At 37.8% G+C, this 24,635-nt stretch overlaps 1 protein-coding gene across 1 annotated transcript; it reads left to right on the forward strand.

Moving 5' to 3' along the window:
• Positions 1-391: 391 nt before the first annotated feature.
• TSPAN3 (tetraspanin 3) lies at positions 392-24,254 on the forward strand. The gene is made up of 7 exons (XM_080396887.1): positions 392-580; positions 12,359-12,550; positions 13,625-13,699; positions 17,383-17,484; positions 17,843-17,995; positions 18,270-18,353; positions 23,292-24,254. Exons 1-7 carry the CDS (start codon positions 518-520, stop codon positions 23,382-23,384), a joined length of 762 nt encoding a protein of 253 aa, XP_080253013.1. The 5' UTR covers positions 392-517; the 3' UTR covers positions 23,385-24,254.
• The last annotated feature ends 381 nt before the right edge of the window (positions 24,255-24,635 follow it).

Raw genomic sequence — 24,635 nt, forward strand, 5'->3', positions numbered from 1 at the left:
CTGCTCCTTTGTGGGTTCACCTCAGCTCTTGCCCCCTGCCCAACACCTCCTGAAGGCACAGAGTCCTGCCACCAGCAGCCCTCAGGCAGCAACTGAGCAGGGTCTCTTTTTCCCTCATGCTCTAAACGCCTACTAAGAGATGTCACCGGTTGTGCTACGGGGGAATCTCTGAGGGCAGGAGGAGTGCTGACCGCTCCAGCCTAAGCTGCCATCGAGGCTTACGAACAGCGTCCCTCTCCTGAGGGAGGGGAAGGAAAATCGCTCGCACCATTCCACAACCGCCCCTCTGCGCCGCATGCGGCGGTTCCTTTAAGGGGGAGCGGTTCGCCATCTTAGGTTCCTCCGCCCCCTCCCGCCACGTGACGCAGGCGGCCGCCATCTTAGGCTTCCCGCGCCGCCGCCTTGGCTCCTTGGGGTCACGTGTGGCGGGGCCGGTGGCGGAGCAGGGCTGAGGGGAGCGGAGGGAGCCGAGCGGAGCCGCGCGGCCGGAGGCTGAGGGGCGGCTGCAGCAGGCGCGATGGGGCAGTGCGGCATCACCTCCTCCAAAACCGTCCTGGTCTTCCTTAACCTTATCTTCTGGGTGAGCCTGGGGGCGGCTGGGGAGGGTCACGGTCTCCGGGCGCGGGGCTGCTCTGGCGTGAGGCCCGGTCCTGAGAGCGCTGCGGGCCGGGGCCGGGCCGCCTCGCCGCTCTCTGGTCCTCGCTCACGTACGGCAGCAGCTGCGAGTCCCCCCGCGCCGCCTCGCTGCCTCAGTTCGTATTTAAATGCGTTCGGTTTAACAGGCGTATTGTGTTCCTTCGCGGGGATCCGTGTTCTAGCGGTGGGCGCAGTCCTTTCCATCCCAGCTCTCTCACACACACACACACACCCCGCCACGTTCCCCCCAAAAATTCTGAGGTGAGTGAAGCTGAATCTGTTGCCTCAGTAACCTGGCAATGAAGCTTTAACGAGCATTAGAGATCTTGAGGTAGAGACGCTTGTGTAAATAAATTCAGCTTGAGATGCATTATTGAGATTTTCGGGTCCTAGTGAGTTTAAATTTTGTGGAGCTTTTATGGCCATCTAGGCTTTGGCCTGAGAGTTTAAGGACGTCTGTCCCAGATACTTCGTGGTAAGTATGGAGCACCATTTTGTTCCATGTTTTTTTAACACAAAATTGGGAGATAGATAGATACAAAACTTAACAGTCAAAAAGCCAGTTTTATGTTTCACTTTTTCCAGTAGCCACACTTGCATCTTAGTGTTTATGTGTTGCTTAAACCTCCCATAACTACAGTTATGCTGACGGTCTTACCGGGGTTGGTAGAACAGTAGGTTGCTTCCTATAAATGACCTTTCTCAGGATGGACATACAGGCTGTAGCTTGGCATTATATTCACTGTAATAAGTGGCCTGTCAGAACAGCATGACTCTTAAATAAATGAAATAAAATTAAAGATTATCTGTACACTTCTAAGAATTCCTTTTCTGCATTTAGCTACTGCATTTCTCATCCTCTAATCCCAGCTCCAGGAACAGAAGATCTGTTGTCCCAGCTGTTCAGAGATTTCAGCTTTGAAAAAGTAATAGTGGGTAACAAGATATTAAAACCTTCAAATGTAGCTATATATAACTACATCATTTAATATTGAAAGCCACGTGAAATCTATAAAGTGTTAAAGGATAAATGTTCTTGTCTGAGTTTTTGCGAAGGAATGCCTCTCATGGGTGCCTAAAAATGAATCGTGGTCAGGGTAAATGCGTATCTGTTCAGTCTCATCAGCATTTCTCTATACAGCTGTTCAGAGAGATGAGCAGTAAATGTTGAGGCATAGTAGGAGTCTGCCATGTTGACTGAGGTGTATAGGCTCCATTCTTTGTCTTTGAAGTATGTGGTAGTTACATGAACCTTTTAGTACAGCCATTTGTTTAGAATGTTCTTTGTTGGGTGTGGCGTTTTGTTACATGCACAGTTGCAAGTGGTATTTAAAAAGCTATTTAATAGCAGCTATGTCATAAAGTTTTTGACTGAACACAGTTGTTGAGTTGCATTCCTGATGGCATCTTGAAGTACATTTTTATTTAGTTGCTGATATGAATTATGTGCTGTTTTGAATAAATGAACACAAATTCTGTGTGCAATTTCTTCCCCACCATAAAAACTTGGTGGTAGTTTTCATATTGTGTATCTTTGAAAGATATTGTTCGTAATTTGCTGTGTTTAGTAATGTAATTGCAGGTTGAAGTTTGCAGTTATTAGCTCAAACAGTGGGGGTACAAAGTTATTTTGTCTAATGCTGAATCTACCGCTTTACAACTTTTAATGACATTTTGAGACAAACTTGACTTAATTTAGAATGGACAGATTGATTGTATTTAGATAGGATGTAGTTCATGTCAAATTGAAATGTCACCAATCTTGTATTCTGTAAACCATCTCCAGCCTAAGAAGTCAAACTTGTGCTGATAGCTTGTCAAAGGAGATAAAAGAATTCCAACACTTTATCTAGGATATTTCATTTGTTGACTGGGCTGACTGTGTGTTAACATTTGGTGCCCATCTAGTTGACAATGTAATTGCTTTTGTGATGTTACAGAAGTCTTTTGCTTGTCATTCATATGTAATTCTGATTTTGGTAATGAGATTATCCAGATCTCCACTGAGACTTGACAATAGGTAACCTCTTATAGTTGGTCGAGTAACTGTGAAAGCTGCTTTAATTGCTTTTATAAATTTAGTGTGTCTCTAGGCTATAATCTATAAATCTTAGTATTATTATTGTATTATGGTCATCATCTTCATGGTCGTTTGTAGTAATAGAGTTGCTTCTGCATAGTTTGCTACTGGAAGTTCTGCAAAAGTAGCTGATCAAAGTGAATTATAACTTAGTTCCCTGACACCTGCCCCCCTGCCTTGCCAGGGGTTTCATATTTGTCGGAGAGTGTGAATGTTCAGGGTGCTTTGGTAGCTGTCCTATGAATGCAAGATGTTCAGAATACTATCACTTGCGCTGCTGAAGAAAAAGCAGGCTTGTTTTTGTTACACTGTATAGTCTAGGATGTAACTTTTTTTTTCCCTTTCAAGCCTTCTGAAAAAGGCAGATCAGGGTCGCTGACAGGTCAGACCCATACCCACTTATTCATCATCTAATAACCCAAACTCCATCCAGTTTGACAGTGATTCTACAAGTTCATCTTCTCTTGAATTCTTGTGCTACTTATTTTCCAGCTACTAAATTTCCCAGTTGACACTAAAAAAGTCATCTTGTTTTTTGTATAGTCTTGTGAAAACGTTTTTCATATCCTGTTAAATTCTTATATTAACATGTTAATAATTACTACAGGATTTTTATATTTAAAAAAACCCAATGGGGTATAGAAACTACATCACCTCACAATACGACAGGTGCTAGTTTATTATATAGAAAGCTGGATGTGCTTTACACACCTTTCCAAGTTTTTGGTGTGATACTTTGACAGTTTAGCTGAGTTGATTTGCAGACATGTCAAACGTTGAGTACATCTACTGTAGACATACAATTGACCTTAAAACGGAGTACTGCAGGAAAAGAGTCATGAGTAGTAGTAAGAGCAGCATGATATAGATCTTGCATGAAGTGCTTGTTTTGAATTTTTGATAATTTGGCAAAGAGTGCTTAAGCTCAAAGGCACTGTACAAAGAAAATCATTGATAAGAAGCATCAGTTAAAAGTTGCCTTAGAAAGATCAGAGGAATACAGATCAGGTTAATATGTTTCTCAGTGTTTTCTTGTTATGATTTAGTATTGGAGTAAATATGATAAATGGCAAAGGAAAAGCAATCCTTCAGTTGACCTTTATCTTGTCTTAAGTTTGCACAATATCTATTTGGTCAACTAGTGACTTCATTTTTATTTAGATGATGGCTAAGGTTTTTTTTTTATTATTTTAAGGAAAGGTATTGCATAGGAAGTAATTGTGAATAATATAACTTAGAAATTAAAAAAAATGTAACTTCCAGTACAGAATTCTAAGGAATAGTTTTGGTAGAGTGGAAATCCTAATGATCAATCTGAAGATTTGGGATGTGTATTTTTTCAGTGGGGAAGGATCAGAATGACTGGTGTGACAGGAGGATGTTAATCTGTAGTCTTAAAAATTTTAAACACTAGTTGATAATTAGAAATACTTGGTTTTTTTCTTGATGGTGAGATGTTGAGTATGACTGATCACAAATAAAAGATGATCATAAAGTATTTGAGAATAGGATGTTTTAAAAAAAATAAATAATCCCCAAAACTTTTGGTAAAGTACAAGTCTGCACTGATTTGAAAGAGGAAGAAATAAATTTACCTGAAAGAAATATCTAAAGACTCCTGTCAAATGTGTTTATTTTGTGAACTCTTAATTTAGGGCTTCATTGGGTGGGTGACTTGCATAATTCAGTTGAAAACACTTTGAAGAAATGAGATGAAGACACAAATGCTAGGGAAATGTTTTCAGGCATATGTTTATTTAGTATATAGGATAGAAGGATAAATATTCAGAGATGCTTGTAGTCTTGCTTACAAAAGTGACTCTGTCTAGTTTATATTCCCAAAGAATGTATGTGGTTTGACAGCCTGCTCTGCTAAAACAGTACTTAATACCCTGTGCTTGCTTTGAGGCTTTCTTCACCTGTGTTGTCCTCCTTGAGAAAAGGAATGAGCCCTGCTTCTCTGATACTTTGAATTCAGTATTTATGAACTAACTTTTTAAGTTGCTTTTGCAATTATTTAACTGTCTTGAAATCATTAATTTTATAATTAATTTGACTAAGCTATTATAGAACATTCTTTGGTATGATTGTCTGGAGAGGTCTCAGGGCTTCAGTTCTGTACAACAAGAATGCTTCTTACAGTTCTGTGCTCACTTTACAACTTACGCACACTTAGTACAATAACCACGGCATTAGAAATTAACTTAGAGAAACTATCTGTGCTATCCTTATAAAAAGCAGTAGCTATGAATGTTTATGTAGAGTATTTGGGGTTTCTGGTAGAGGAGAAGAAAGAAAATGCAGCAACGGAAAAATTAATTGAAATTTAGCAGTAGAAAGAAAAGGTAGAAAAGTAGAGCTGGCTTTCTCCTACATGCAGGAATAAGCAAAGTTATTTTTCTGTTTTATTGGGAGCTTGAGAATTGCTTCTGATCTGGACTTTAGAAGCTTGGGTAATGAAGAAACTTCTTGAAGTTTTTTTTGTGATCAAAGACTATAATTGACAGGTGATCCCAAAGGATACCTATCAGGGATTACTTGACTGAAACCTTTTTTATCTTAAGGGCAGTCACTGCTGGGTATGAAAGTTGAATGTTTTGTGCTTCTGCTGCTACGATAGTCAAGAATGTGTTTGCAGGGTTGTGTAATGGTTTGGAATTGTGCATTAAAGAATTTTTTTTTTTAAAAAAAAGGATTTAAAACTATCATGCCTCTGATATTTTTTTTTTTCTTACAATGTTTGCATATGAATTTTCAGGTAGCAAACATGGGCCAGGCCCTGATTTTTGGTAAGGCTTCAATTTGGTGGTATCACTTACGTTTCTTTACAGGGTGAGTTTCAAGTCTTTGCCTGAGATTTGTTTTCAGGACCTTTGCATCTGGTCTTGTGCTTAAAAGTAGAGCTAATACTTAACAGAAGCAAAAACGACTTGCAAAGCTAAATGTGGTGTCTCTGAGTAATATGTGGAATTTGAAATACCACTTTACTTCGTAGAATGGAGTAATCATTCTTGTTCTTGTGTGGGGCAAGTAATCTGGACACAGTGGACCACCAGGTCAAGTTAAAAGCCTGATGACTAGGTGTAAAAGAATGACTATATTGTTAAAATCTCTTCTAGTTGAAAAAAATAACCAACCCTCAGTCTGCTGATGCACTGCCTCTTGCAATTAGTGATGTTTAAAGTATGTAATGCCAAATGCAAAAGCATCCTAGCTCGGCCTTTTGCTTTAACTGCAAAAGCATTTGAATTTGTTTTTTTTTTTTTTTTTTTTAATGCATAGTGTTATGGAATTGAATTTGGCTGCTATAGACAAAGCAGTCTGGCATACTTGAATTTTACATGGCTTTGTTTTATAAGCCTTTAAAGTATTTCTACCTGTGTTACAAAGTTGAATGGAATTGCTAGCTTTCTTGTCCCAAAGGATTTTGGAAGACAGTTAAAGCTCAGTGTTCCAGTTGAATTATTATTGATGAGAACAAAGTGTCAGGAAACAATATATTGAGTTCAGAGGTGGATGGGCACCAATTCAGGCAAGTAGAGAAAAATAATGTAAGGCATGTGGAGAGGGAGATGAGTAGCAAAGTGCTGAAAATAATGTGAGAGAAGTAAACAGCAGAGATATCCTATAGGGCCTTTGAAGTTAAAACTGAGGAACTAGAATTTGAAGGACAGAAAGCTTAAAAAACCCTTAAAGCAGCAGCAGATCAGGAAGACACTTTCTCTGACAGTAATCAGGCTATGAGTAGTGTTGGAGAGAGCCAAAAATGTTAGTGGAATACAGCATAATTCAAATAATGGAGAAGTAGTGTGGAAAAAACCACTTGAAGATACTATTCTAAGAAGCCCAGAAACTGGGTAGCAAACCATAATATCAGCATCCTTACACAGGGGCAAGAAATGTTCAGGTATTGGTAGGCATGGAGAAAAGTGACTGTTGTGAAGAATGAAACTGATTAAAACTGTAGACCCTCAAAAATCTCTCCTGAAGTGTACAGTTTTTGTTTGGTGGTTGGTTGTTGTTTTTTTTTTAAAAAAGCATGTTTGTGTCAGACTAGAAAGGCAGGCAGGACAAAGATGCACTGAAGTTTAACATGAGAGCAGTGCACAGGTTGGGAGAGTGGTCCTGGGACAGGATTCAGGCAGAAAAGGTGAGGGACTGTTAGTGTAAAAGATTTTTTTCTGGGTTTTTCTTCTGCTTTTTATCAAAGTCTGTGCAGGCAGTCTGTGTAAATATACCATAGGTATGTCTTGAAAGATGCTTTATTAGTGGAATGAACAGTAATTGGTTTTAGAGTGGTGTCTGTATTACTACCAAAATTTACCGATCAGCAATGGTCAAGTTGGCAGTAGTAGGAGTTTATAAGTAGGTGTTCTTTCCAAAACGGTGAAATATTTTTCTTATTTAATTGGACATAAGGTGTGTTTTCTCCTAACATGATACTTTGCTGCTACCTTACTTCTCTTGTTCACAGACTTTGTGTTTTTCAGAAAACTTGTGACTAAATGCAGATTCTAAAGGGACAAATACTATTCTTTGGCCGAGTTAAGTGAAAGAGTACCAAAACCAATTCAAAATCTCTTTTTTTGTAGGTTCTATTGTGGTCCCAAAGTGAAGAAAATTCAATAGCAAGGTAAACGGCAAAAGTGATGTGAAGGACAGTGCTTTGTGAAGCTTTAAAATCTTTGGATTAAAATCAGATCTGTTTGGGAGCAACATTAGTAGGGTAGTATAAGGAAGCATTAGCTTGTAAATTGAGCTGCAATGTCCAGGGTTGATAAATAAATGATCAACAGAACAAGTAGTGTGAACAACTTACTGCTTGTCTTAGCTAGACAGAATTTTAGCTTTCAGGCTGCTGCAATGTATGAGCATTACTGAAAACATGAAAACAGTTCTTGGTGTGTGTTTGCAGCCTACTTAGAGAAACAAACAAAACCCCCCAACCTTCAAACAAACAAAACTCCAATGTTGAAATTGTTCCAGGGTGCGTCTACACAGTCTGTAGCCTTATATACCTCAGTGCATGTGAAAGGTGAAAGCTGACTTTGTGAAATAGGCGTAGGCTTAATTAAAAGGATGTATTATACCAGCACAAAGATAGGGAAAAGTTTACTTGCTGTAAGTACCTTGATTTTTAATATGCTTTCCTATAATGTTTTGAGTAGTGTTTATCATGGCATGTATCATTAGATCTTCCAGTTTTCCCTCCAGTTTTTTGCATGCTTGTTTGTCTTTTAATAACTCCTTAGAGGCCCACGCCAAAGCAATAATATCCAGCTTTTTCTGAGCCATAGGAGGTCTATATATTTTTAACCTTTTCCTCTGATGAAAAGGGTGTCTTATTGTTCAAGCCTTTTGCAACAAACTGTTTTCATTGACTGTACTTTCTCGTCACTCTTCTTGAAGGTTAATTGTGAAATAAGTGTGCCACTTCAGGTTCAGTCCTACAAGTTAGATACAAACAACTCTAAAAGGATGTGTGAATGCTGAATAACCAGTCATCTCCATAGAGCATGCATGTGACCTGGCACAGATTCAGGAGCTGCTGCCATCTCTATTCAGAGCCTTGAGCAGATTAAGTTCAAGAATGCTTCCTTCAGGCTCTGTTTATCAAAGACTTACTTAACTGTGCACAGTTCATATATTTGGCTTCCATTTAATGATAGGAAATGCATGATTCTAAGTGTGGTAGCCTTTTAGTTTGACTCGAGTGAGACTTCTGCAGACTACTGTTCACTCTGCAGGATAATAATCATTGAGATTTGAATTATTATTTAATTATCCTTATGTTTTGTGATACGGATTTCAGTTTCTCTAGATGATTCCCTTATCAAGAAAGAAATTATTTAAGTGCATGCTACTGTTTTGGGGGTTTGGCTTTGCCTTTTTTTCTTTCAACTTTATTCTTGGGTTGCAACAGGGAATAAATGTGCATTTAACTGGTGCAGCGCTGATCAAGGTAGATTGCATACTTTGTATAGGTAAAAGTAGCTCTTTGTCTTTATCTGTTGTCACAGTATTGGTGACTCACATCAACACAGGACATGGTACTGTGGAGTCGGAACACAACCCAGTTGTGCTGGGACTGGGTGTTGAAATTACTGAGTTGTGGGGAGGGAGGAAGTACCTGAGGCTAGTCTGGTCCTATCAACAGAACCACCTGTTGGCAGTTAGCACAGTAAATGCACCCATTTTCTGGTTTAGTTTCATACAAAGTGAGTCCTGTTATACACTGCTAAGAGTATTCAGTGCTGCAAACCAGAATGTAGTATGAGAAAATATTCAAAATGAGCAAAAAGGATTGCTTCAAAATCACTTTACTAATCTCAGCTATAATGCTGTTTTTGAGACCTCCCCCTTCCTGATTTAGGGCTTTGAGCAGGTTGAAGAAAACACTAAGCATCCCGTGGTTGTGATGTGAAATGAAAGGGGATGACATTTGAAGCTTTTTTCCTGTAAACTAACTGGGTAGTGTTGCAGTGTGATAGACTAGGTATGGTACCTCTTAAAAAATAGTGTTAAACAGTTACACAGGACAGGAGTTTTGGTCTTTGTAAATTTTAACCCGTGAAAGATGCAGCAGGCACTCTTCCCCCCCGCCCTGATTACTAGCTGAAGAGATTTTGAGGAAGAGAGCGCAGTAATTTGTAAGGGTATGGTCACCTCAAGTAGAGCCAATGTCTTTATATTCAGCTTCCTCATGATTCTAGTGCAATGTTCGTAGATATGAATGCATGCTTCTGTACTCAAAATTCTGTAGCCTCTTTCACAGAAACACTGGTTCTACAACATTCTTTAGAAGCAAAACCTAAGGCTAAATGCTGCTGTGGCTGATTAGTCATTGAAGTACCACGTGTGGAAAGGATTTAGTAAAGTGAAGACTTCTTCAGATCAGGCTGCTTTAATAAGTCTAAAGAAAAATCTGCCTTTCCAATAGTAATTACAAAATATTAGGGTTTTTAACAAGGACGGAGTGTGACTTTGCTTTGAGACAGTGTTTAACCTCTGTACTTGTCAGACTCATCTGGCATAATGCTGGAAGGGTGAAGTGTCTTAAAACTGTATGCTTCTTGACGTAGGGAAGGAAAGCTAACACCTGTAGACAGTTTGTTGGGGCTTTTTAAAGTTCAACTTTTTGTGTGTCAAATACATTCTTTAAATAAATATGCTCATGCAGTTTAGGAACCAGATTTTTCTTAGAAAAGAAGAAAGGCACTTAAATTTCATACAACAGAGGACAAAGGGGTTCACAAATGGCTCTGATTTCAGTTTTGTGCTGTTTTCTGTGCCTGGTGCTGGCCACAGCTGTGCGTTTTCATCTGCCACCTTGCAATATACCATATTTCTAACAAACATTTTAGTTCTTAGAAATTGGAGATTACCTCACTGGCCTGTCATTCGCAGGCTTCATTGCTAGGCAACAGTTAATGTAATTCCATTGTTCAGTGACAGTACTTTGAATCTTTGCTTTATATATAGAAATTGTATGTCCTATATCCACATTTTGCCATGTTGTACCTAACCTGGCAGGATTTGTATAATTGGATTAGCATTTCAACATCTTCTGTGCAAAGGGGTGATTTTGTAGTAGGTTGTTCAGTTCAGATCATCTTGTCTGGGAAAGATGCCTTGCTGTTGGTCTTTGACTGTTACTGAATTTTCAGTTTTGCTACCACCGTATCTATGTAGCACCTTTTAGTGGATGAATGTGAGCCTCCTCTATACTTCTAAGATTCCTGCAGAGTACGCACTTACAAAGAGGCAGAGAGGTGAAATATATTGCTCATATCCACAGAGAACTACTGATACTTCAGAGCTGGTTCTCGATACCTTTTTCTTTGACATAGTGTTTCTATAACAGAGGTGCTGTAGGGGATATGCCGTGTGTAGAGTAGTATTCTAGTAGTGTTTATGCAGTATTGTTTTATAAGAAGTAGTTGCAGTAATATTGCAGTACATCTAGTACATAGTAGCAAACAGTGCTGAAATACTAGGTACCCGTCCTCTTACGTCTTGTTCTCTGCCACGCTGAACAGGTTGCCCAGGGAGGCTGTGGAATCACCATCCTTAGATTTTCAAGACCTTGGACAAAGCCTTGAGCAACCTGGTCTGAATTTGTTGTTGACTCTGCTTTCAGCAGGGAATTGGACTAAATGATCTCCTGAGGTCCTTCCTGGCCTGAATTATTGGTTCTTTGATTCTACAATAGCATGACCCAGTCTTGTAGTAGTATAGCTACTAGCTATATGTGTGTCTGTCTGCCCTCACTTTCACAGCACCACTGGGTGGGAAGGGAGGGCGGGAGGCAGCTTGCAACATTTTTTCCTCAAATCAGAGCTGAAGTGTGTAATATTCCAGTTAAGTGAACTCTTGTGTCTGGGGTATGCATTGGATTGTGATGGGGATAACTACTAGATACAGTGAAGTTCTTCAGATCATAGCTTAGCTTTGCATCCTCTGAGCAGATTGTTTTAGCTTAGCCTTGCATTGGGACGCCATAAAAGTGTCATGAAATACTCAAATTTTGTCCATCATTGCAAGTCAGTTGAACATAAATGCTTCATGTTAATATATAGCAGAACTTTTTCATTCTGCAGGTGAAGACAGTTATTAAAGATGTTTATAAAGCAAAAATTGGTAAGGTCCTTTTGTTTTGAAATAAATGTATGTTAGCTGGCTTGTCAAGCAACAATTGTCCTTCACTAGGTCTGCTCAGCTTAATGAAGGTATTGATGTGTTGAGATTTCTGTAACTGTAAGGGAGGTAAGATATATCAGATTGATGCAAGTGCTTTGTCTGAAGTGTTTTAAATGTAGATAGTGGCAGATCCATCCTATAGGTCTTATTTGTGGTAACTTTAAGTGATTGTTTAATCAAGACCAGTTTGTACAATGATCCTTCTGAGAATATGTCTTTTAAAAGTTGTGTTATATGTCTTTAGGTATTTGCTTCTGTCTTTTAATAATTAGTGGTTTGTATTTGTTCCTGCGTGATCTGTTGGTTAGAATCACATTTTCCAGTGCTGTGAACACTTCAGAAAGGTTGTTTCTAGCAGTTAATTTTTCCCTAGCAGAAGTTAGTTTGCAATGTGTGCATGTATTCTGTTCTAACATTAAATCGTAGGTGGTAATCAGCAAAATGGAAGAATAAGTAGAGGGTAACAATGGCAGATAAAAGAACTGCATACATGCTCTGAAAAGCTGTTGAGTAACAAATCATTTGCTGTTCAGATGGGCTGCAATCCTGTTCTCAAAAGTATGAGACACTCTGTGAATATCAGACTATGCAGAAGGTTTAGTTCACAGCATGGGAAGGAATTATTCGAGAACAGGGAGTGAGATTTTGTTGTCATAGCATGGTTACCCTCATTTCTTGATGATGTGCCTCAGAAGGCTTCCGTAGTGTAGTCAAAACTAAATCTGCCTAGATTGTGTAGTTAAAAACTACTGGCTAGCCCCACTTGAGATGTTCCTAATAAATATATGCTATAGTCTAATAAAGATGTTAAAATGTAAATAAAATCTAATGTCTGAGGAAGACTATGGTGTTTGATAAAATAATTGTTGCAAAGTACCCTTGCTGAAAGGAGGGTTTGGGGTTCAAAGAAACTTACCATGCTAATGTGTCTGTCTATTGTAGGCAGCAGCAGGCATACTGTGCTACGTGGGAGCCTATGTGTTCATCACATATGATGACTATGATCATTTCTTCGAAGACGTCTACACACTAATTCCAGCAGTTATTATTATAGCTGTGGGAACACTTCTTTTTATTATTGGACTTATTGGGTGCTGTGCCACAATTAGAGAAAGTCGCTGTGGACTTGCTACGGTAAGTTGCAGAGTTCTTATGTCATAGTGTTTGGCTGTTGTATATTTGGCTACCTTCCCTTTTAATAGACTTCTAAAGTATTTTAAATTTGTTCTCATCTTATTTTATGGCTTGATATGTTTTCCCCTTCTATTTTGTTATTAACATATCAATTTTCTGTTCCAAATAATGCTGTTAAATTAGCCATTTCTGGCAGCAGAGGGCTCCTCAGTTTTACCTTTTTGAGAACTGCGGTCATCTCATTTAAAAGATGTAAAACTGTATGATTAAGTCATAACAATTTTTAAATCTCACTTTGTTCTGGTTGAAAAGCTGAAATAGGACAGAGGGAAAGGTGATCCAGGAGCCTCCTTGGTTTTAAGTATCTTGCACTGAGGCTAGCTGAGGGTGGTTTCGATGCCTAAATATTTTTCTTCATGGCTTAATTTGGACATTTTGCTTGCAGTATTTTATGCCATGTATTTCCAAGTATTTTAACTGTAATTTCACCTTGAGAATTAGGTAAGAGAGAAGACAGACCAGTATTTAAACTGTCCCCGTTGGGCTTTTCTTGGTGGGTTTTTTGTTTCATTTTGTTTGTGGGTTTTTTTTGTTGGATGATGTGTAGACTTTTAACAGTTAACTTTAAAAGTGCTCTTAAATATACCAAGACATACAGATAGCTTGCTGTTTCTGTCAGTTGTTATAGAGCCTAATGTGAAGAAACATTACCTTAGTGTATCTGCTACTCTTTAATAACAGCCTGGGTAGCTTCTTTGATGTGACATTCCTATTCATCTAACAGAAAGAAGATTGAAAGAAACAGTTAAAGCACTCCAGTATGGTATTGGCAGTCCTAATGATCAGCCCTTGCTTGGCTGGGCAGCTTCTTATTAATTGGTGAAGCTATGAACACTAAAGTTTCTTGAATGAAGTTAATTCTGGGCTCATTTGGTCAACTTAATTGCCTGCTTTAAGTTATCTCATAAATCAAAACCTTGCCTGAAAAATTGTTCTAAATAGCTGACTCTATTTGGAGACTTTCAGAAAGTAAATGGGTAAAACTGTTTGCACACTCTTGATTGTATTTTACAGTTTGTGATCATCCTGCTCTTGGTTTTCATCACCGAAGTGGTGGTGGTGGTTCTTGGATACATTTACAGAGCAAAGGTAATAACTTCTTAATTTCAGTAAATGTTTTGTTGTGAACTGTGACAAAAATACAGTGGTGTAATTATTACTGTATTTGATTCTGTAGAACTGTTAATGGATATTTGTTAAGGAAATAAAACCGAACATCAAAGTGGATTAATTTTAGATGTCAGTATCTTAGAATACTGATGTTCTATCTTTTAAATAAAGCGGAAAGTCTTGTCTAGAAATATCATTAACAGTTGAACAGCAGAGAGGAGTCTCATGGTATTTGGTACCTTTCAGTTTTCCAGATGGTAGTCTAATTTATTTATGCTTTGACTTTGTGAAGGGTTTAGGTTACACAGTACTTGAACATAGAGCATATTGTTTTGATGTGCAGTAACTTAAATCTTGTCTTGTGTTTTGGTATACAAACTAGCTGCATAACAAACACATTCAATCTTTTTAATTTTATTATGTGTATGGTCTAGCTTTTTGCAGGTGGTTGACAGGTTTTATGGCTAAAGAAATTATGACTTCTCACACTGTTTAGTGGAAGTTAAGAAAGAGGACCAGAAAAATGACATCAGTTGTGTTTCTACCAGCATAATATGCAGTAGAAATGTATCACATGGTATCAGTGATACCAAAATGCAGCTTGAAGGAAAGAAATTCCTAACTTGCAGGTCACTGCCTTTTGTTATGTCCGCATCTAAATTTTGCCAAGAAATTAGCAGAAGAGGCATTTTTAGCTGTGACGTGTAATATGATTGCAGCATGTATAGAACACTCCAGTGATATCTTAATAGCAAGCTGAACTACAACACCATTTACCTTTCTTGGGACTTCTATGTTTACATAAACAGCACAGGTTTTAGAATTCAGTATTATCTCCCTGCTTTTTCCTGCTATCCTGGAAGACGCGGTGACACAACGGTTAAGTAAAAATCTAGTTTTTGCTATGTGTACAAAGGAAGACTGCCTTGAGTAAGCAGCTGGCAAGAGGACCCTGAACTACGAATTATAAATCTGACTTAATAACAGAATAGGCTGCTTCAACAAATACGCTCTATCAATGATGCTTCAATTCAGGATATATTTCTGTCATGGTCTACACTTGATTTCTGATATCTTGGCAGCATGCTAAGATTACTTGAGACTCCGAAGCTTGTAGTCTTAAGTAGACCTTGGAAGCAACTGAGGAAAGCAGTACAGTTCCTGGAGAATGGGAGATGTTGAGTTCTTACTTGTTAACTTGAATGGTTGCCTTCTGCTCCAAGACTTGCAAAGGCATAGTGTGCTATAGTTATTCAGGAACTACTGTGGATCTGATCAGGACTAAGCTGTGGTCATCTTACTCTTTTGTGTTCCAGTCTTAAAGTGGGTTGCTGCTCTTTCAGTGAACAGCATTCAGAGCAGATAAAAGCAGATGCATACATCTTTCTTCCCTAGCCCATCTGAAATTACACACTTGAAACACTTGAAAATTGGATTGGTCCCAGCTGTGGTTCCTGTTGCCTCTCATTTTTGTCTTGCTACTATACAATTTCACAGCTATAGGTAATGCAGAGTCAGAGCTTGGGAAAGGGGGAAGGTGGTCTCTTTTTGGTCTTATGTTAAGGCATTTGTGGGAGTTAATATTTGAAATTTAAATCTTAAATCTTTTGAAATGACAAGACAATTTTCTCCTACCCTGCAATACTTAGCATCTTAAACTATTGTTTTCAAGGTGCAACAAGAGTGTCAGAAGCAACTTAAACTATTACCAGTGAAATAGGAGGTGAAATCTGCTTAGGTTTCTGATTACATTTGCCTGGATAAATAAGACGGCTCTGTGCTTTGTTACTTTTGTTCTGTTTCTGACATGGCATGTATTGATCTGTGGGATTTTTTTGTGTTGGTTTGGGGTTTTTTTGTTTGTTTTTTTAAAGGCACCAGAGTCATGTTGGAACTACTTTGACTGTACAGACTTCCAAAACTTTACAGACAAAAGGCAAGATTGAAGTCATGGCAGTTGTTCATCAAAACTGTTGGTACCAAGTGAGACTTAGTATGTCTCAAGAAAGTGGCATTGTTATAAGTTAACTTATAAGTTAAGTGATTTGAAGATCAGCCATTGTATCTTGATTTTCAAATGTGTCTCTGAAAACCTGTGTGTGTAGATCCAATTCACACTCTTACTCCTTCAATACAATGTGAAGCATGCCTGGATCACACTGTGATAGACTGGTCTGCTGCAGAATCTGCTGACATTGGTCCTTACCATAAAGTAAGGCTTTTTGTAAGCAGCAGTAGGGATTAAACGGGCTGTCAGTTGGTTGAGTTCTTACTGGCATTTTTTGCTTTTGGTAGAGTAGTTCACTCTTATTTTTCATAAAACCTGCCAGTTAGCTAGAGCTAGTGATTTCTCTTTGCACTGTATGCAATTTGCATGGCTTTCATATGAAATGTTGCCCTGATTGAACCGTAAGCCAAATGATGCACAAGCAAGCACTGAAGTAAATGATTTAAAAAACTGTATGACAAATTGAACAGCTGTTTTGTTATATGAATCAGAGGTGTAAATCACATGGGTGAAATAATCAGTTGATTTTAAGCTGGTCTGAAGCAAGATGCCTGTGCATGGTAAATGACTTTTATTCGTAACTATCTTGATACAGATTTAGTTGTAAAGATAACCAGTATTTTTGGGGTGTGTGTGTGGTGATGAAGCTTGTGCTATTGCTGCAGAAATTCTTCTGTTAAAGCATTTCAGGAATGATGTGTTGACAAGACCTTGCAAATCCGAAGAATATGCAGGCTTAGTTAATTCTCAGCCCTGAGACTACAATCCTTGGACATAATTCTTGTTGCATGTGATAAAAAATTTCAATTCAGAGTTAGTCGTATTACTGAACAAATCTTTAGCTACACAAAACTTTCTGTGCATTGAAGTAACAGTTTACAAGAAAACATATTATTTAAAAGGTTATAGTAAGATTTCCTCCAAAACAGGTATTATAAGACCCTTTTTGGGAGGGAAAAGTGATGATTCTTGGGCGACATCCATTTCTAACACATCCTGACAGCATCTTTAGCAGCTTGACTCATCTGCAGTAGCTTTAGGAGCTATTCTAGTAACTGTTGCTATGTGCAATGTAGTGCCATCAGTTTCTCAGGAAATGTGGGGGGGACTGAACAGAGAGCTTGGTCACTGTAGGGTAGAATGGTCAGCCAAAAGACCTCATTTTTGAGAACTTACCTGTGTTCCAGTCAGAATGGGAAGAACAGGTAGTATGACTTGCTCATATCCTTGTGGTCCCAAAGGGAGCAAGTTAGCCCAGGTAGTTATACTGATTTTGGTTTGGAACTTTGAAGAAGGAGTAGAAAGTGGAAAGGTGAATGTATGCTCTTACTAGAGCCCTTAACTTCATGGGGTGTCTGCCACAATGTCATAATAAAAGCAATTTCTTTTGAGATGCAGTGTAAAACTACGTGGTCTAAACCCTTACGGAAGATAGCTGCTTGTGTTTTTCTTGTCCATTAGCTGCAAACTAGCAACATCTTTGCAAAAATCGTTAGAATTTTAAGAAGCTGTACCATTGAAGTATGCTGATGTCAAATGATAGGCAGTTACCTTAGTTTCCTGAATTGCTATAATTAGAAGTGAAATAATTTTACCTAAACCTGTATTACTTCTGTTGGTGTGCTAATGCAGATACTTTCCTCATGCTTCACAGGTGGAGGATGAAGTTGATCACAGCATTCAGAAAGTATACAATGGATACAACGGCACAAATCCTGATGCAGCCAGTCGTGCTATTGACTATGTACAGAGGCAGGTGAGGCAGCAAGGCACATGGGAACTTTTCAGTCCTTTCTGTCTTTAAAACAGATGCCGTGTTGCTCTGCTACTTGTGTAGCAGTATCTTCCTTCATTCTAAGAAATCTAGGATAAACAGCTGATTTGGTCAATAAGTAGCTTAACTCTGTTAAAATTAGTAGAATTAATGACACTGATGGGGATATGCATTTTGCATAGTTGTAATCTATGAATCAGTGTTTGGATTCTAGTATTTAGTACTACTTATGCAGTAGAACATAATCTTACTGTACTGTGTTCTTGGTATTGCAGTTGAATTGCTGTCTTGTCCCACTTCTTGACTGATACACTTTGGCTCTTTACCTGTGACTTTTTAGTTGCGCTGCTGTGGGATCCATAACTATTCAGACTGGGAGAATACTGTCTGGTTCAAACAAACTAAAAATAACAGTGTGCCACTTAGCTGTTGCAAAGCAGCCCTCAGCAATTGTACTGGGAGTTTGACCCGCCCGATGGACCTTTATTCTGAGGTAAGACGGCTGAAGTATGAACCATGTGCTTTTGCTGATCATCATTTAATTTTCTCTTTGGTGGGAGTGTGAAGTCTTGGATGTATTTACTTTAAAAGGAAATAAACATAGATTGTAGAGGGAAGAAAACTGGCTTTTTTAAAAATCTGTGATGTACTAAGTAATGACTTTTTCTAGTGTTTGGATTATCTTTCTGTGTTTGCTTTTGAGTTTTTTTTGGTGTATGTCTAAATGTGGTTGTCGGATGGATATACTAGAAGTCTACTTGTTTCAGGGGTGTGAGGCTCTGGTTGTAAAGAAGCTTCAGGAGATCATGATGTATGTCATCTGGGCAGCGCTAGCATTTGCTGCTATTCAGGTAAGAGAATATTCTTTTCTCAAATCAAATTCTAAACTGGTGTCCAGGTTATTACAGGTACAAACAGGGTGATGACAGCTTTAGTCCCTACTTGTATTGGGGGATAAATGAACATCTGTCAAAAGGATCTAAACATTTTAACACAACTTTTCAACTGTGCGTTGTGAGTGTATATTCTTTCAGATTTGAAGATAGCTGAACAGTCAGTGCTATGTGCGGTTACATACTAGAATGTAAATGGTAAATTTTTTCTTGCAAACTAAGTATGAAGTATCATGAATGTTCTTTGGCATTCAACACTTGAAAAATTGGCATAATTTCCAACTTCGAAAGAGATAGCTCATTTTAGAGGTACATCAGCTTAACTGTGCTTCATGGCGTACAAATGATGTCAGGACCACCTAGGAGATACACCAGGGTTTTTAATAGCATACTCTGCTGTTGTTCAACTGAGATTTCCATTGTGTGTTGAAGATTTCTTGGTTTCTGGCCTTCAGCCAAAAAAAAAAAAATTCTGAACAGGAAACCCTGCATACTTAAAATTGAGTACAGGCTGTCTACCATATGAACCTTAATTGTTAGTTATTTTGGTCATAAAAATGTAACTAGATAAATAGACAAATGTGTATCAGTATTTATTCAGATTTCTTTGGGGGAAAAAACCACCCACAAACTGAAAAACCTCAAAACAATGAACAAACAAAAAAACCTAAACCAACTAGGACAGTCTTCTAAACATATCTGTAAAATTGGCGTTTTGAATGCTCATTGATTTGATAGACTTGGTACACTAATCACATTATTTTCAGCTGTTCCAATGTTATGGCTGCTGAGAAATGTAGTATATGTGCTAAATCCCAAGAGACTTAAACTAATTTCATTGTTCAGTTTGTACCCTTAATAGTATTTGAATTCAGAAAACATTGTACTTGTGAGTCAGGTGGTAGAGGCACTGTTGTTTTCAAAATCAGCTTTGGAGCTGGATTGTATGTTTGAAGGTAAATAATGTTTTGCAAGCAGTCTTGAGAAAATATGGTTAAATTTCTATTGCAATGCTGCAAGAACATGTATACAGTAATATTGTTGAACTGTTCAGAATCAGTTACTTCAGCTCTGGAACTTCCTTCTGAAATAAGAATGACAAAAAAACACCTTACAACTTTTAACTGTTAAAGCAGTATTTAGTCTGCTTGAACACTTAAGTATATTTGTGTAATGTAAATGAATGTATTTGCCATAACATGGTTACTGTGGCAGATCTGTTATGTGGGGAAGAAAACTTAAGAGTCTGGGTGAGCTGAATCCCAAGAAGAGACATTATTCCTAGTTTTGGAGTTTGCGGGTTGATTAATGTGTCTGCCCCAAAATGCAACATGGTTAAATCCTCTGTGGAATTGGGCCAGAATTTCTGACACATGCTTGCAATGGAAATGTGGCTGCTTGCATCCCTCTGTTATTCCTGGCTCATCAGATCTAAGCACAAATATGCTAGTTATATCTCTTCTGCAGTGGGTGCTTTTTGATTTGTCTCCACGTGTCAGTAATCAAGCTATTGGCAGAAAGTACATACTGTCTAAATAGTTTGTCAAGAAAATAGGAACATCAGATAAATTTCTTTCAAAATGCTATACTATAGCACTAGCAAATCTTTTTGCTTGAAGTTAAAATAAGCTATGTGATGCCTGTTTAGAAAAATAATAAAGACTAAAAATAATAAAAAAGAATAGAATAAAGAATAAAAATATAAAAATTGGAATACAGGGGTTTTGGGAATACCCTTGAAACTTCTGTGTGCTAATATTCCTGAAGTAGTAATCACATTTAAATCTATCGGTGATGATATTCTTGTACCTTTGTTCCACAGTTCAAGTGGCTGTAAATTCATGTTTTAAAATTATACTAGTTTCAGTCAAATTGTTAGTAAAGAGTATTCAAACTGGTTTATGTCCTGAAACATAAGATGCAAGCTGTCACATCCTCTTACTTGTAATCCAGAATTCAAATATGTACTTAGCCTGATTCTTGGCAAAATAGTCTGTGGGGTAATTGAAATGGAGGTAAGAATGTAAACTTCAGCAGATAGCCTGTAACGTAGGTCGTGTCCTGTGAACTTAGAGGAGTAATGGGTTTTTTTTACCTTCTTGTGACTATACTCACTGCAGAGTCCATTCTGAACTGAACATTGATCTGTTAGGCAGCAAGGCTGTCTGAAGGTCATTACCTCTAATAGCTGTCAGTCAACAAATTTAGTCTTCAGTACTTTCTTTAAAATGAAAAGATGGGAGAATTTTTGCAAGGCTTGGAATTTGAGGAAACTTAGTCTTTTCTGCATAGAAGTAATTTTTGGTATTCTCATTTTTGAGTTACCGTTGAGATCTTTCAGTGTGCAATAATTTCCTGTCTCAACCAGTGACAGCATGGAGCTAATAAATAGGAGGCAAACTAAAGGGAGCAAAGGCATTGCAGTGCAGTAGAAGTGCTGCTTGATTAGCTGCAGAGTTCATTCTTAAAGCTAGCTTTTGTAGTTAGGGATAACTTACAGGATGCTAAGCTTGGCACATGTATGTACAGCCAGTGGACTTTTTTGTATAAAAAAAGCAAACTGGTTTGATGAAGGATTGGATGTAGTTAACGCTAACAGGCAAATTTCAAAAAACTAATAAAACCCCAAACTAAACAAACCTGACTGGGAGATGCCTAAACTTTCCTGAAAGTTGAGGAGGGGTTTGCATGGATACTTCTTCACCACAGGCTTCTAAAATATACTTTTTTCACATTATTAAGTAGCAACTGAAAAGAAATGGAATTAAATGCCTTAGAAAAGGGTTTAGAGGTGCTAGCATATTTTTTTAAAATGACATAAATATTCTGCAGAGAAAGATAATATACATGAGTGAGTTGTGTTTACGGTGAATTCTAGGAGTATGCTTAGTGGCCTCAAAAAGGATATAAATGGTTTAAATAGTAACTCAAAAGATTACATGAGGTTTTATTATAGTACCTGATTGTTTAAGATTTTATACAACTATAATATATATTGAATGTCTTGAGTCATTGAACAAGATTTATTTTCAAGTGAATAACGAAATGTGATGGGAACTAATTTTTGACATACATAGCTAGAATGAATTAGAGCAAAAAACCTAAAGGAGATGTTTATCTACAGAATGCTCTTGAATGGGGGATAAAGTTGAAGGTTTTGTTGTTGCAGGCTGTGTGCCTTCTTCAGAGTTTTGTAGCCACTGGCACCTATTATAAACTCTCTATCTCACAAGTCCAACTTCAGGAGTTTTTTAAATTGTGGGTATGACATACCTCCTCAGTTAGAAGGACTGTGTCCATGAAGAGTCATTCTCTCTTGTAACTTTGTTTTTTTTTTCCTTCTGACATGAATATGACAACCTGAGTCACCTGATCTAGTTGAAGATTGCGCATTGCAGGAAGGTTTAACTGGATGACCTTTAAAAGGTCCCTTCCAACGCAAACTGTTCTATGATAACATATATTGGGAGTTAGTCTATGAAGTGGAACCACCCAGGTACCAATGGAAAATAAAGGGAGGTGCAGTTTTTACCAACAGGCTGGAGTGCTGTAGTCTAGGTTACTCTCAATCTCCATGTTTTGGGGTTTTTTTTTTTTTTGAGCCTGAGCTGGTTGCTGCTGTAGATCTAAACCAGATAATGTGCTCCAGACAAAAAAATATTACTAATCTTTACAGCTTGTTCCTTTCTGGGAAATTAAAAGCTCATAGTAGAATTTTATCATGCCTCTTCAATCACTGCTTATTTAGACTTGAGATTTTTAAAACATTGTCATCAGTCTTTCTGATGTACTGATGTACTATGTCACAGGTACCATCATTTAGGTTTAAAACTTTACATCTGATGTTTGCATCAGACTTTAAATAAAGAAGTGAGTAATTCTGCTGTTGTCCCAGTACTGTGTTTTCCCTGGGTTTTTACTGTATGAATGAAGAGGCTTTAAAATTGGTTGTTGTCTGACCCATTTTATTTTGTTCGCTTTCTGTTCAAGGGTTTTTTGGGGTTTTGGGAGTTTTTGGGGTTTTATGAAACTAACTTAACATCTGGGTGATGCTTTATAATCCAGAGCTGTGACAGGAGCCTCTTGAAATACTTCCGTCTGTGAATAAACTTCTGTGCATATGACCAAATCAATACAATGTCTTACTTTACTAGAAGCTATTGCTAATTACTGTAGACCACAGAACACAACACTGTACCTGACTTTTTTTTAGTAGGTAGTCTTATTCTACCCTCAATAAATGTGCAACTTGTGTAAAAGTGTCCTACATCCTTGATTACGTTAATCTGATCTAAGTCTTGTGAATGTGTGTATACAGGGTGATCATACCCTAAATTCCTGGCAGACTTGCCAGCACAGTCATGGTATCGTGAATTTAACAGCAGAAAAATGTCTAAAAGTGAAAAATTCACATTGGACTTAAGCTTTTTTTATGACATGTTAACAAGAGATTGAGCATTTGAAAAATATTTCAGGGGTGAAAAAGTTTCATAAAACTCAAAGTTTTGCTCCTCATTATTTGCGTAATGCATTTATAATGTATTTGAATTTCACTTTGATCTTTTTGCACCAGATATGGTATCTAAAGTTCTGTACCTTTCATTTAAAAAGAGTAATTTCTTCTATCTGAATTACTGAGGCAGAAGACAAGTGACTGACCAAAAAAATGTCCAAGACAACTTTGCAAGAAAATAAGGCTAGAGTTTGCTGTCCTTGCTGTTTGTGGCAGGAAATGAAGGTTTGTCAAGGACAGTGCATTTGTTGCTGTTTACCTTATGGGCATTTAGTCTTGCAAAGCATGCTGACAGTTTCTGTGCTGAGGTTAAATCTCTTGAAGTACCTTCTTTGTACTCAGCTTGTTTTCTTTTTTTTTTTTTTTTTTTTTTTTCTCCATAGCTTCTTGGCATGTTGTGTGCCTGTATAGTACTATGTAGGAGGAGTCGGGATCCTGCCTACGAACTTCTCATCACTGGCGGAACCTATGCCTAGAAGAGAATGCAAACACGTGGTTCAATCTTAACTCACTTAAGTGGAAGATGAATGGGCCAGGTCTACTGCAATAGTTCTCTTGCCCTAGTCTTAGTCAAAGCGCATCTTCCACAGTCAAAGACAGCCGTACTGTACACTGGTGATGGGCAAAACAACTCAGCTTTACACACACCCATATGTGTGACTTTCACTGTGTTAGCCAGCTATTCATGTATCTAAATGTTTTAGTATACTAGTAAACCTTCCAATTTCAGAGCCATTTGCAAGTGTAATTTGGTTGATCTGAAAGTCAAAGGACTTGTGCCTACTTTGGTAGATTACCTCTAAACATTAACTGACTGATGCTTGCATATAGAGAGAGGATGTCTTAAACCTTCGCTACATGGAACTTTTTTGGCCAAAGTTGTACAGAGGAAGCCAGCTGTGTTTAATTTGAGGGGAAAAAATACTTCAATCTTGCCCCTCACCAGTGTCACTTTTTAAAAAAAGTCCAGTACGCTTTATATATATAGAATTGTAAAAAAAAAAAAACAAAAAACAAAAAACCAAACAAACAAACAACCCACAACTAATCAAAATTTTAGCATCGTGTGACTGCAGTTTTGACCTTGAGAGATCAAATCTTTCAAACAGTAGTTTAAAATACAAGCTGGCTTTTCAGGAGTATGATGTATGCACTACTGTTCTATAATGAAATATTTCATTTTTCTATGAAGAGCGGTTTTGTGTTGAGTGAACTGTTAGACTGTAGATCTTAAATTGGCTTGGAAACAATGTAGCCATGTAGAGTAGCCAAGTAGTATGTGAAAATGATCTCAACTGTAAATAGTAAACCTGATTAAATAAATCTCTGTATATCCTCCCTATAAACATGTCTTGTTTTCTGTTTAAGATTCCAGTGTTCAAATGAAGTCCTGTTGTGTTAGAAGCATAAGATTTAGTATGAAAGCACCAGTTTTAAGTGGCTTTGCTTAAAGAGATCTGTATTCAAGGTTTGCTGGAGGCTTAGTTGTGTTATTCATTCTTATTTGAAACAATACTAGAGAAACACAGCACAACAGATTTGGTTGGTTGAACTTGGTGGAAAGTTAACATCTTGTGAATACGATTAAGGAAGAATCTAATGCCTCTCAGCAGTGGGGGATGAATAGCCATACTTTAACTGCTGTACGTTAATTGTGCATTAATGTGTCTTAGGTTATTCAGATGCTTAGTCTGCTCTTTTTTTGAACCCACCACTGCTACTTTTGG

Source organism: Falco punctatus (genome assembly GCF_963210335.1).
Source record: "Falco punctatus genome assembly, chromosome: 7".
Taxonomy (NCBI): domain Eukaryota; kingdom Metazoa; phylum Chordata; class Aves; order Falconiformes; family Falconidae; genus Falco; species Falco punctatus.